The sequence below is a fragment of the Anas acuta genome, chromosome 1 (assembly GCF_963932015.1).
Source record: "Anas acuta chromosome 1, bAnaAcu1.1, whole genome shotgun sequence".
Taxonomy (NCBI): domain Eukaryota; kingdom Metazoa; phylum Chordata; class Aves; order Anseriformes; family Anatidae; genus Anas; species Anas acuta.
Genome location: NC_088979.1, coordinates 76,304,155 through 76,315,708, shown reverse-complemented (window position 1 = coordinate 76,315,708; position 11,554 = coordinate 76,304,155). Strand labels below are relative to the sequence as shown.

The 11,554-nt window shown below is 46.8% G+C and overlaps 1 protein-coding gene across 2 annotated transcripts in view; it reads left to right on the top strand.

Moving 5' to 3' along the window:
* The first annotated feature begins 764 nt into the window (after positions 1-764).
* ARHGAP6 (Rho GTPase activating protein 6) overlaps positions 765-11,554 on the top strand; it is a 313,487-nt gene continuing 302,697 nt past the window's right edge. The window contains exon 1 of one of the 2 annotated variants that reach the window (XM_068682860.1): positions 765-1,418. In XM_068682860.1, the coding sequence (XP_068538961.1) occupies positions 966-1,418 (453 nt within the window). In that variant the 5' untranslated portion in view covers positions 765-965. The remainder of the gene's footprint in view (positions 1,419-11,554) is intronic. The other variant, XM_068682850.1, reaches the window with a different exon arrangement.

Sequence of the window (11,554 nt, the reverse complement as noted above, 5' to 3'; positions counted from 1 at the left end):
GGAGTTGTTCAACTCGGGCTGGCAGAAGCGGCTGAGTGCGTGCTCAAAACGTGCGTTGGCTGCGGTGGAGATGGACAGGCCACCTCAGGCTGGCAGAGGATGGAAGGCACAGGCCTGAAGGTGCTGGCTGGCTGAGGCCTGCTGCTGGCAGCCCCACAGATGTGTGCCAGAGGCTGGCAGCGCTCTGCAGCCCACACCACGCCGGCCCTGGGGGGCCCGGTACTCTGGAGAACACCGGGTGGGAGAAGAGGGGGACCCCGGCCACCTGCCCTGTGGGGCCCTGCTCTCCAGCACAGGCTGCAGGATGGACCTGCGTCCCTGCTTGTGGCATGGGGCACACTGGGGCTTTCCCAGGACCAGTCCCCGGGGGAACCCCCAAAAAGCCCCGGCAGCCCCTTGGGACACGGTCCCTGCCCCGAACGCCACCGGGCAGCGCCAGGGCGGCCGCGGGGAGCAGCTCCCGGCCGGGGCCGCCGCCGCCCCGACGACGTCCCCGGGAGCGGCCCGGCACGGCTCAGCTCGGCCCGGCCCGGCTCGGCTCGCCCCGGGAGGGGACCCATCGGTCCCGGTCGCCCGTGGACCCGTGGGTCCGTGTGCGGCGAGCTGCCCGGTGCGCATCGCGGCCGCGGGGGGAGTGCCTCTGGCAGGCTGCGGCGCGCTGAGATAAAAGCTCGGCGGCTGCCTCCTTCCCTCCCCTTTTCTCTCGCAACTTTTTTTTTTTTTTTTTTTTCCCTTTTCCCTCCCTCCCCTCCCAGCAAAGTGACCGCGGCGGCAGCAGCCCCAAGCGGGACGCGGGCCGCCGCCATGAGCCCCCCGGTGCCGCCGTCGAGCCGCGCCGCCGGGGGCTGAGCCCGGGCGCTGGGCGGGGGGCACGGGGCTGGGGGGGGGGGGCCGCGGCCGGGACCGGAGACCGGGAGACAGCCGGGACCCCCCCGGCCACCCCCCCGGGGCCAGCGGCCGCCGCGATGTCGGCGCAGAGCCTGCTGAGCAGCGTCTTCTCCTGCTCCTCCCCGGCCGCCCCCGCCGCCAGGAGCCTCTCCAAGCGGAGGCTCCGCCAGACGCGCAGCCTCGACCCCGCCATCATCGGCGGCGGCCGGGACGAGGGCGAGGGCCGGGGGCGGGCGGCCGGCAGCCCCCCGGGGGAGCGCCGCGGTGCCCGGGGCGCCCCTCCGCCGCCCCGCGGCTTCTCGTCGTCCACCCCCAGCACCCCGCTGGAGCGCTCGCCGCCGGGCAGCGGCCTCTTCGAGCCGGACAGCCCCCGGGGCAAGCGCAGCCCCGGCCGGGAGCTGCCCTTCCTGGCGCGCACGCCGTCGGCCAACAGCATCTTCTCGTCGCCCCGCCGCTGGCTGCAGCAGAGGAAGGGGCAGCCCTCGCCGCCCGGGCCGCGCCCCGCCGCCTACGTCGTGTGGAGATCCGAGGTAGGGTCGCCGGCATCCGCGACCCCCCCCCCCCGTCGGGGCCGCGCACTGGGGGAAGGCTCCGGGCACGGCCCCCAGCCGCCGTCACGCCTCGCAACCTCCCCTTCCCACCTCGCAACCTCCCCGCCTTCACACCTCGCCGCCGTCCCGCCTTCACACCTCGGCCACCTGCCCTCGGCGAGGCTCCTCGCAAGCCCAGCGAGGTGTTTTTAAGAGATGTTGGTCGGAATTAGCCGGGATTCATCGCGGTGCTTGGCTCTGGAGTTAGTTAAAAGTTTGTGGTTTCAGAGAGGCTTTGTGGGACACCTGCGGTGTCAGTGACAAGAAGCCATGAGATGGTGCCTAATGGCTTTGGTCTTGAGATGCTCATGGTCGTTAAGGCTGAGATGGCAGCTTATCCACGTAGGGTTTGATGAGGAACCTCCAAAAGTGTAAGCCATGTAAGATTTGCTGGGTGGGGGTTCCTGATGCCAAGGCTCTGAGCACTGTCTCAAGCCTGCAGGTGGAAGTGGGTCTCTACCCTGACTCCACGTGAAGGTGTCAGATGCTCAGGGCACGTAAGGGTTAGCTTTCCTGGCATTTTCCACAAGTCTATGTATTGTCACACCATGTAGCATCACACAACTTCAAAAATATGTTTTTTCCCTCTAATTTGGTGTGTATCTAGCACATTTAAACAGTCGAATTTGAGGGGAGTTACATTGCTGATAATGTGATTGCGTTACATCGCGATGTAATTTGTAGCTTAATGTGAATGCAGGGCGGTTCGATGGGATGTTTCAGTTTGGCTCTGAGAAACTGCTTTTTGCTCACATGGACCTGGGAAAGTGTCTTTCATCCCTTTAACAAATGGATGCTCACAGTAATGAAGAGTGGTGTTGTATTTTGAGGGCATCTGTCATACTGGAAAGGCCTAATTTTTACAGTAACCGGTACCTATGTGTAAGTGCAGCTTAAAAAAAATGGCCTTTATGTCAGAAGAAAAATGCAGGCAGTTCTGCCGTAGGAGAACAGTTTTGAGCTCTGTGCAGTAAGGAGCAGCGAGTGCCCATGCTTGTGCTGAGACCCTGTGTCCGTGCTGGCCGTGAGACCTGTGCCCTGCAGGAGCATCTCTGTTGTAGCCATCGGCCCGGCCATGGTGGCATTGGATGTCCTTGTGGGACCCTGTGCCTGTTGGGTGTTGAGTTTCTGCTTTCGAATGGTTATGCAAGTATTAGTTTGATCATAACTCTTAGCAACACCATGTGTAAGTGATTTTAATCTCTATTTGAAAAGAAACTTCACCTAAACTTTTTGACCGCTTTGACTCTCTCATTGTTGGCGTGCATCCTAATGTTGGCCATTCAATTTGGTTTCATCGTACAGTGGCATTGTTCATAAAGGATTTAGTTGATCCTCTTTAGACTTCACTGAAAAAGGACCTGCTCAGTCTTCTGGAAGTAAAATGTTCTCTGTTTCTGGGGCTTCACCCTCACTGTGGCAAAGCAAGCGTGCTTGGAAAGGTGAAAATTTTAAAGATTGTAAAGGTTTGACTGGGTGAAAAGGAGATAATTACTTATAATATTGTAACTTTAAAAGGTCTAATTATTCAAATTGTTGCATCCACGGTAGGGTTAGTAGCTCAGGTTTCCTGGAGCTTGAGAAATGAAGCACAGCATGGCAATGATGATACTCAGCTGCAGAAGATAACTGTATAGAAGATAGCAAGCCAAAAAGGAACATGGAAGTTTTTGGTCTGAGAACTTAAAAAATCCCATCCTATTAGCTAGGGAATAAAAGAGGTATTCATTACAAAACCTGTTTTTGTTACCTCCTTTCCAACATCACCAGTATAATTGCACTTTTTGGGAAAACATTTCCTTAAAGCCACTGTGCAAGCAACAATTCTTTTCTTCCCGCTACCTTAATCTCTAAAGTAGTAAAGAGAAGTACGAATGTAATGGAGATTTTATCTTCAGAACCCACCAAAATAAGAAGTTTTGAGCAGGTCATCCTTCACCCACATCTGTGCCGTGATATATCGGATGACGTGGTGGGGATGCAGCTTGCAGCAAGGGTTTCTGTGCGAGAGCCCTCAGCACAGCCCCTCTGCTCAGCACGTGTTACCAGCTGGTCAGGGGATCCTGCGTACGAGGCCAAAACGGCTGCAATAGCATTGATGAGATGCCAAGAGAAGGATGGATTGTTTGTTTTACCTTTTTTATTTTAGTCATTTGATTTCAGTGTTTTAGACCCTTTCTGCTGGCTGAGAAATGGAAAGGTTACTGCTCGGGTTAAGTGGCTGGGCATAAGTAACTTTTAATGAGTTGTCAGAAAGCACTGAAGATTTCAGCAGGTCACACCTAGAGGCTTTCCACGAAGAAAGGTATTAAGCTCAAATTCTCCATCCACAGATGTTTGGATGTGAAGCATCATGTGACAGAGACGTCTCTAACTCGCTGGTTATCTGTCTCTTCTTTATCAGCATTTAATTTTATTCTCAAGAACACTTTACAGTTGTAAAGAATATTTTTAGTGGACTTTACTTCACTAACAGGAATTCTTTCCCCGTTCTATTATCTGCTCATGCATAAGCTGCTTAAAAAGAAAACTATTCCCGGTGATCTCAGAGATGACAATTTCCAGTGGTTTCAGTAAATCATAAGGCAAAGCTGTGAGGGATTTCTAACAGAAGGAAAGAAGCATTTATCCTCAATTCCTATCAGATTTCAGCTGGTTTTTTTAGTCCTTTTATTTTTTTTTCACTTACAAAATTAAGTCTATTAAGATTATTATGCCTTTTTTTTTTTTTTTTTTTTTTTTTTAATATGGCTATGTGACTAGATATCATGGAAAAAGGTAGTAAAAATATGAAGAGATATCTTAAAGCCTCGATTCCGCCAACATTTAATTGTATATCTATGCTTGATTATGTGGGTAGTCCTGTACAAGTTAAGGACACAGATGTGAGGGGGTTATGTTCACCAGATGAGAAGTCCAGCAGGGCTGGATATTGATAGATCTGGGTGAAGTTTTGAGTGTGTTAAGTGTTCTGCTTATTTTTCTAAATGAAAGGGGAAGAGAAGATGGGAATGGAAAGCCACAACATGTGTATAGGAAATACAGCAAATTATGTAAATATATCTGAGTAATCTCTTTGTTATGATAAACCAAATCTACACTTAGCTTATATGGCCTGATTATTTTGCTGTCGTATTCTGAGTGTTACTGAATGATGAAACATTAGCATCTCCAGCTTTTGTGGGGTTTATTGCTTTTAAAGGAATGGCAGCATGAAATCAGAAGCCTTCTGCTGGCTTGCCAGGCTGCTGGGAGGCAGGAGGACCTGCCACAAGGAGGGGAGAAGTCGCGAGCCTCCCTGGTGGTGTCTCCGGGCCAACTGCAGGGATATTGGTGTTACTTGCCAGCAAAACTGGAACAGCAGCTAAGGCTTAGCTATTTTATAACTTCTGGTCGAGCCTTATGGAGTGGGAATTTAGAGCATGGCTGTCAGAAGTAGTGAATGCTCACAAAACCACTTTCAGCTAATTGTTGCTTTTGGAGGTCAGCTCCCTTAAATTCACTTGATATTGAAAGAAAGTTTAAATCCATTGGGAAGGCAGATATTCAGATTCTCTATCTTCTCACTTACCAAAGTTTCCCCCGAGCATCATGGCTTTTTGCAAACTAATTCTAAACCCATTTTCCAAGTTGCTACAAGTGGCTAGCTTATTTCTTTTCCTTTGCTTCCTTCTGCTTTTTCACATCCAGCACTTGCATCTAAACTCTGCTGGTGGAAGGATATACATGAAAAATGCTTTTGCAGAGAAAGTGCAAAGCAAAATTCCTCAGAGAGTCTTGAGCTCACTACTCAAGCTGACAAATCAAGAGGTCACGTTCTCAAAAGGGTGTATATCTTTGGGTGCTTCCAGTGAATATTTTTCTTTGAAGGCAGTGGGGCAAGTTGTTTTGCAGAAAGAAAGGACTGATTGCATCATCAAGGATGAAGGAAGAGAACCCATTCATTGTAAATTCAGAGGAAGGAGAGCTTTTATGTGTCTTTCCTTCCCCTTTCAAGTCACGAGCAATGGTTGGGATCTATTCTGAAATATCTAGACTGCCTACAGCAACGAGAGAAAGAAGTCAGTCTTCTCCTGTTTGTTAGGAGGCAGGAACATGACATAGAAGTATGTATGCTGCATCACTTTCAAAATATCTAAGATGAGCTCTGTAAGCCAAGGAATCTGTGTTCACAAGGCATTGATTGCACTTACTGTGATGTTAAAGTCACAGCGTGGTTGTCAAACCAGGGGTTAAGCCGAGCCCTTGCAGGTGTAAAAGCCAAGCGGATGGGGATACTGCTGCTTGGAACTGGGGATAAGGCTCTGCCTCTGAAGGCTTCAGTAGTTCACATTGTCTAGAGGTCAGCATGCCCCGATAAACTAATTTAACAATATGCATAGAAATATTTTAGTGGAACACCTCCTCAAATTTTGGTCTCTTGTGACAACTCATATTTATTGCTGTCCAGTTGCCATAGTCTTACAGGCTTTACCTTCAGCATGCTGTTGGTCTCATGCTTTTGACTTTATTGTTTATGCATTTGCCTGTGTGTATTGTGTGGCTTGTTTTGGTGAAATGCTCCAGAATCATTTCCCCATCAGTTGGAAGTTTTGTTTGTCATAAAATCACAGAATCACAGAATGGTTTGGGTTGGAAGGGTCCTTCAAGACCTCCCCATTCCAACCCTGTGCCATGGGCAGGGACACCTCCCACCAGACCAGGTTTCTCAAAGCCCCATCCAGCCTGGCCTTGAACACCTCCAGGGATGGGGCACCCACAGCTTCTCTGGGCAGCCTGTGGCAGTGCCTCACCACCCTCTGAGTAAAGAATTTCCTCCTAACAGCTAATGTAAATCTCCCTTCTTTTAGATTAAAACCATTCCCCCTTGTCCTATCACTACCCTCCCTGACAAAGAGTCCCTCCCCAGCTTTCCTGTAGGCCCCCTTTAGGCACTGTAAGGCCACTGTAAGGTCTCCCCAGGGTCTTCTCTTCTCCTGGCTGAACAACCCCAGCTCCCTCAGCGTGTCCCCATAGGAGAGGTGCTTCAGCTCTCTGACCATCCTTGTGGCCCTCCTCTGGACCCGCTCTAACAAGTCTTGTGCTAGGGGCCCCAAAGCTGAACGCAGGGCTCCAGGTGGGCTCTCACAAGGGCAGAGCAGAGGGGGAGAATAGCCTCCCTTGACCTGCTGGCCATGCTGCTTTAGATGCAGGCTAGGATATGGTTGTCCTTGGAAAGGAATCCTGGGCAATGTATTAAATTGCTATCATCACTGGTTGATCTTTTTGCCCTAATAATCTCCAAAGAGTAATATGTAGCTGAAGTAGAGGACAGCTCAGTGTCTGTTTCATATACATAGCCTTAGACACCTTCCCACCTGATTCAGATGCTTTTCAATATGGATGGAAAAGAGGTTTTAACTAATCCCTGTGTAGAGCCCCCATTAACTGTCCAGGGAGCAAAATGGGGATCTGGCATTTTGAAAGGACTTTTTGGCACCTCAAAAAACTCGGTGGGCAGACATATTGTGGGTCTCGTACGAAGAAGAATGCCATTCAAAGTAACTAAATGTATTCAGCATTTTTGAATTGGCAAATGCACTCTTTCCATTCCTGACTAAACTACGTCTGAGGACATTTGGTGAAAATGTGGGAACTGACAGCTAGGACAGATGGAATTGCGGCAATGATAGAAATGAGACTGAAAAGTAATTTTGAGCAGTCTCTAAAATATCAACAACCCAGACCGCTGTCTGGCTTCGTGATGGAGTTGCTGTGCAGTGGCAGTTTGCAGGTGCAGAGCTTTGCAGCAGTCGTTCTTCACTCCTCTGTGGTGTTGTGGCGGGATAAGGATGGAGGTGTCAAGCATGTGGTTTTCTCCTTCCAGATGTAAATATTGTAATGGAAACCAGCGGGGAAGTCTGAGCCAGTAGGGCTGAACTCTGGTGCAGAAGGAACTAGATCCTATCAGTGTCGTAGCCACAGTATAGACACGTAAATGTAAACAGGTAATGAAAATTAAGACTATAACAGCAATTCTATCTTATTAAATATGGTGGTGCTCCTATTTGATTTTCTGGGTTTGTGGCATGGCGTTTGAGAGCATGAGGGTCACTGGAATTAAGCCGATGTTCCTGAAAGTAGCTTTGTACATCCTGGGCTCCACTGGTTTCTAACTGAACCAGGTGTCTGGGTGGGGGAAGAAGAGGCCAAATATTCCATTCTGCTTCTGGAAAATTAAAGGCGGGGCATATATGAGGCAAGGGCAAGATTCAGACTTCATTGGAAACTGATCCGGAGATTCACTGTCCAATTTTGCAAAGTATTCAGCACTTGGACTTCAGTCAAGTGTGTGCTTTACTTTAGATGAGTGAATGATACTAATCAATACAGTATCAGGTGGGAATCAAAGGCTTTAATTACCATTCAGTCATAGGTATTTTACTTGTTTTACCTCTCTTTAAAACTTTTCTGTCTATTGTTTTGTATGTATTTTTATGCTGTGTCTGTTCAAAAGAATTTCTATTGTTTTTATCTATTCTCACTCTGTAGGAATAATACAAGTATCTATGGAAATGTGTTCCCAGGCTTTTTGATTGCGTTTCAGCTTCTCCTAGATGTGCACAGGTTGGCTGTTTCAAGTTCCATGTCTGTTCTACTATGTTTGTCAGCAAGGAGATATTAAATCCCTGGGAGGGTTAAGAGTGTTTTTGAAGGATTTGATGAGCTTCCAGTTCTTGATGCTCATCACATTGTTGTTCTGGAACCAGATTTGGGGTACCACATGTCCTTGCTTTAGGAGCTAAGCAGGTTAGGTGCTGTGTCTTTGGACCGTAAATACAAACTCCAGTTACCCACCATGAAGCTGCCATCTGTGGGTCATCATCCTCACGGTCCTGGCAATGGGAACAGCTTGCATCAACCTCCCAAAGCATGAAATCAGAACTGGATTTTCTGCACCTTTCTACTTGCTTCTGCTCCCTCTGTATCCTCACAAAGCAATGATTTGTGTTATTCTTCTACGAGGGTTTTTTGACAGTTTAAGGTCAAAAAGAGACTTTTGAGCATTGAACATAGCAAGGATATGTGACAGCCTCAGTCCCATGCAGAAACTCTCCTTGCACTGTGGGCACTGAGCACCTGAAGCTGACTTGGATACATCTTGTGTTTCCTTTTTGTCCCAAACTCATTTATGATTTCTTGTTCTGTGTGCACTGACCTGTTCAGATTTGCTTTACCTTCTATCCATGTCTCACTGTCCTTGTTATGTGTCTTTTGTTTTGTTTTCATCACCCAAAGTCTGTATGAAAAAAAAAACCCAACAAAAAAAACCTGCTTTCCTGTAGCTCTAGCATATTATTTGGATTGGCCAAGTCAAATGTTAACAAGTCCTTATGTTCTCATAAATGGTTTGCCTCATAAATGGATAAAATGGTTTTCAGCAAAGTACAAATACTTTGATAACCAGTGAAAGATTCAGATTATAGTGGATAATTTGGGAATGCATGCTGCAAATATGCAAACTCATTTTTTATAATGTGATAAAAAATTACTTTTGCACAGAGTCATTCTTCTCCAAAGGACTGGCTTCCTGGATTTGATTTTCAATGATGGACTGTGCCTCCAGTGAACATCTATAACTGATTTTTTGAGACAAAGACTAATATAACCTTTCCCTTTCTATTTTCAGGCTTTATATGCTTTATCCCTTTGTTTTCTGCCACTGTTGTATTATGGCAAGATGGTTTCTGAGTATCGTCTTTTTCTTTTTTTCTCTCTGAAGGGTAATTTCAGTTGAGTTGCACCCTACTGAGAGTAATTTGGTGGGAAACCAGTTGGCAGTATTCTGTTAAGTTTTCATTTGCCTCTCTCTAAAAGTCTAAAAATATTCCTCCTACAGGAAATGTTTTTCATTCTGTTGTGTCTTTTGCTTCCCGTAGGAGGTATTACTTTTAATTTATTAAATAAACCTTTCTGAATTTTATTCCCAGAAGACTTTAGGCACAATAGAGCCTTTGGGTAAGCTGTCCAAGAGATCTCACCATCTTCTGTTTTTAGAAGATAGGCTATCATTTCTTTATACAGTGATATCAAGCTCTGGGAAAAGCTAACACTTATGTGGAATGGGAGATTTTGAAGCTAAAGAATGCAGTAACTTCTCAAATTTTATTGTGTTGATCATGCATATCGTGTTTGTTCTTCCTTAAATCATAAAGAAATGCCGGTTTTCTTTTCCGTTCCCTTGATTGTAAGAGGTTTCATAACAATATTTTGATTTCAATCTCATTACCATGATTCCTTTTCTAAGTGCATGTGTATATGGGAAGGCTAGATCCTCGTAACATCCTGCTTGGAAGTCAACTTTGTTTAGCTGTTAATTTAATGTGGATGACAGGGCAGAGACTGTTATTTAAAAGGGGCGGAGAGGGGGAAAGGACTGGGACAGATTACATTTTCATGGTCCAAAATTAGACCCTATCTTCTCTACCCTAAATGAGAACAATATGCTTGAGTTTTCTTGTGGCTATTTCATAACATTCCTGCTGACAAACTCTGGTGTGCTTTTTGCTCGTTGCTTCACTACTGTTTCCCAAGCATGTGTTCGTGTGTCTGCATCTCCTGACAGCTCTTGCGGCAGTGCGTATGGGGGCACGGCTCTTACTATAAGCAAAGTGGGCTGCGCCAGACAGTGGGTACCAAACCATAGCCATCTGGGAGAATGAGGGCGGCCAAATTACATAAATAAACACAATTAGGAGTTTTGCTTTTCTCAGGAATAACGTTCCTTACTTCTGCATTCATTGAGTGAATAGGGAGTAATTAGCAGTCAACCTGCCTGGAGAGTTGTAAAGCAACTCAAACTAATTAGTAAGATTTATGTTTATACATGCATATATTTGAAAATTATGTGGTTCACTGTATAAAATGTAGGCTTCTTCCTCCTTTTTTCCACTTGCAGTCTCAGGCCTCAGATAAAGACTTTTGTTTTATAAACCTCTCCTCGACAGAGGCAGAATGGATGTGAGAGATGAGCATACTTTTGTCTTTGTTGGTGTGAACTATGTAACAGAGCTTCCCCCTTGTATTTTAGCCCAAGTGCAGCTGAACTGCAAGATTTCACATGGGTCAGAGGAAGACCATCCAGGTAAGTTAGTGAGCACAAGGAAAAAGAAATGAAAAAAATCCCCACCAATCCAACTTCTCAAATGCAAGTGTTTTGCAGAGATGTCTCTAGCAGAACTTCATCAGGGATTTGGTGTGATCTTGACTGGTGGGAAAGTTTCTGTACCGACTGCCAGGCACCTGTTTTGCCATCTCATTTAACCAAGCTTGCCTACATATACCAGCATTGGGATGCCTAGTGCTCACCAGATATGTGACTTCTGGACAGTGTGTCACCTGGACAGACCTGCTCTGAAGTGGAGCTCCATCCATTTTTGTGGGTTATTTCACTTTGGATTTAAAAATACTGAAATTTTGGCAAGTGTGCTCATGACAGGCCATATGATGTGCTGCCTAAAACATTTCAGTTGAATGCATTTAGTAAAATTCTGGTGCAGCAGCACCCCTGTCAACTTAACTTTCCTAGCTTTCCTTTTTATCATCTTCCTGAATGTAAAAATAATCTGGGAGAGAAACATCAGAAGAACGAAAAAAACTGAAGAGCTCTGTGAGAAGGAAAGTAAATCTCCTGCTGAGCTTTGGGCTGGCGATTCTACCAGACACAAAGGGAAGTAGGTGTGGCAGCAGGACGATACGTGCCTTGCCTATATTGTCCTGCACAGCAGCAGCTGAACCTGATCCTGAGCTAACAACTTAGGAGCTTAATGGCACACTTATGTAACTGGGATCAGTCAAAGCTAAACTGGAGTAGGCAGATGGGGCCACACAGCCCAGAAAAAGCTAGTACCAAATTGGCTTGCTGAACTAAATGCTTCCATGGTGCTATTTAAAAGGAGCACAGGACAGTTTGCTGCTGTTTACGATGCAGCGGTGGGCTTTTTTGAGCTTCTGGAGCATGTTGGTGTACATCTGATCTTCTCTGTCTCCTCTCCTTGTCCTTGGGAAACGATTTTGGCAAGCCTGCATTGAGCTGG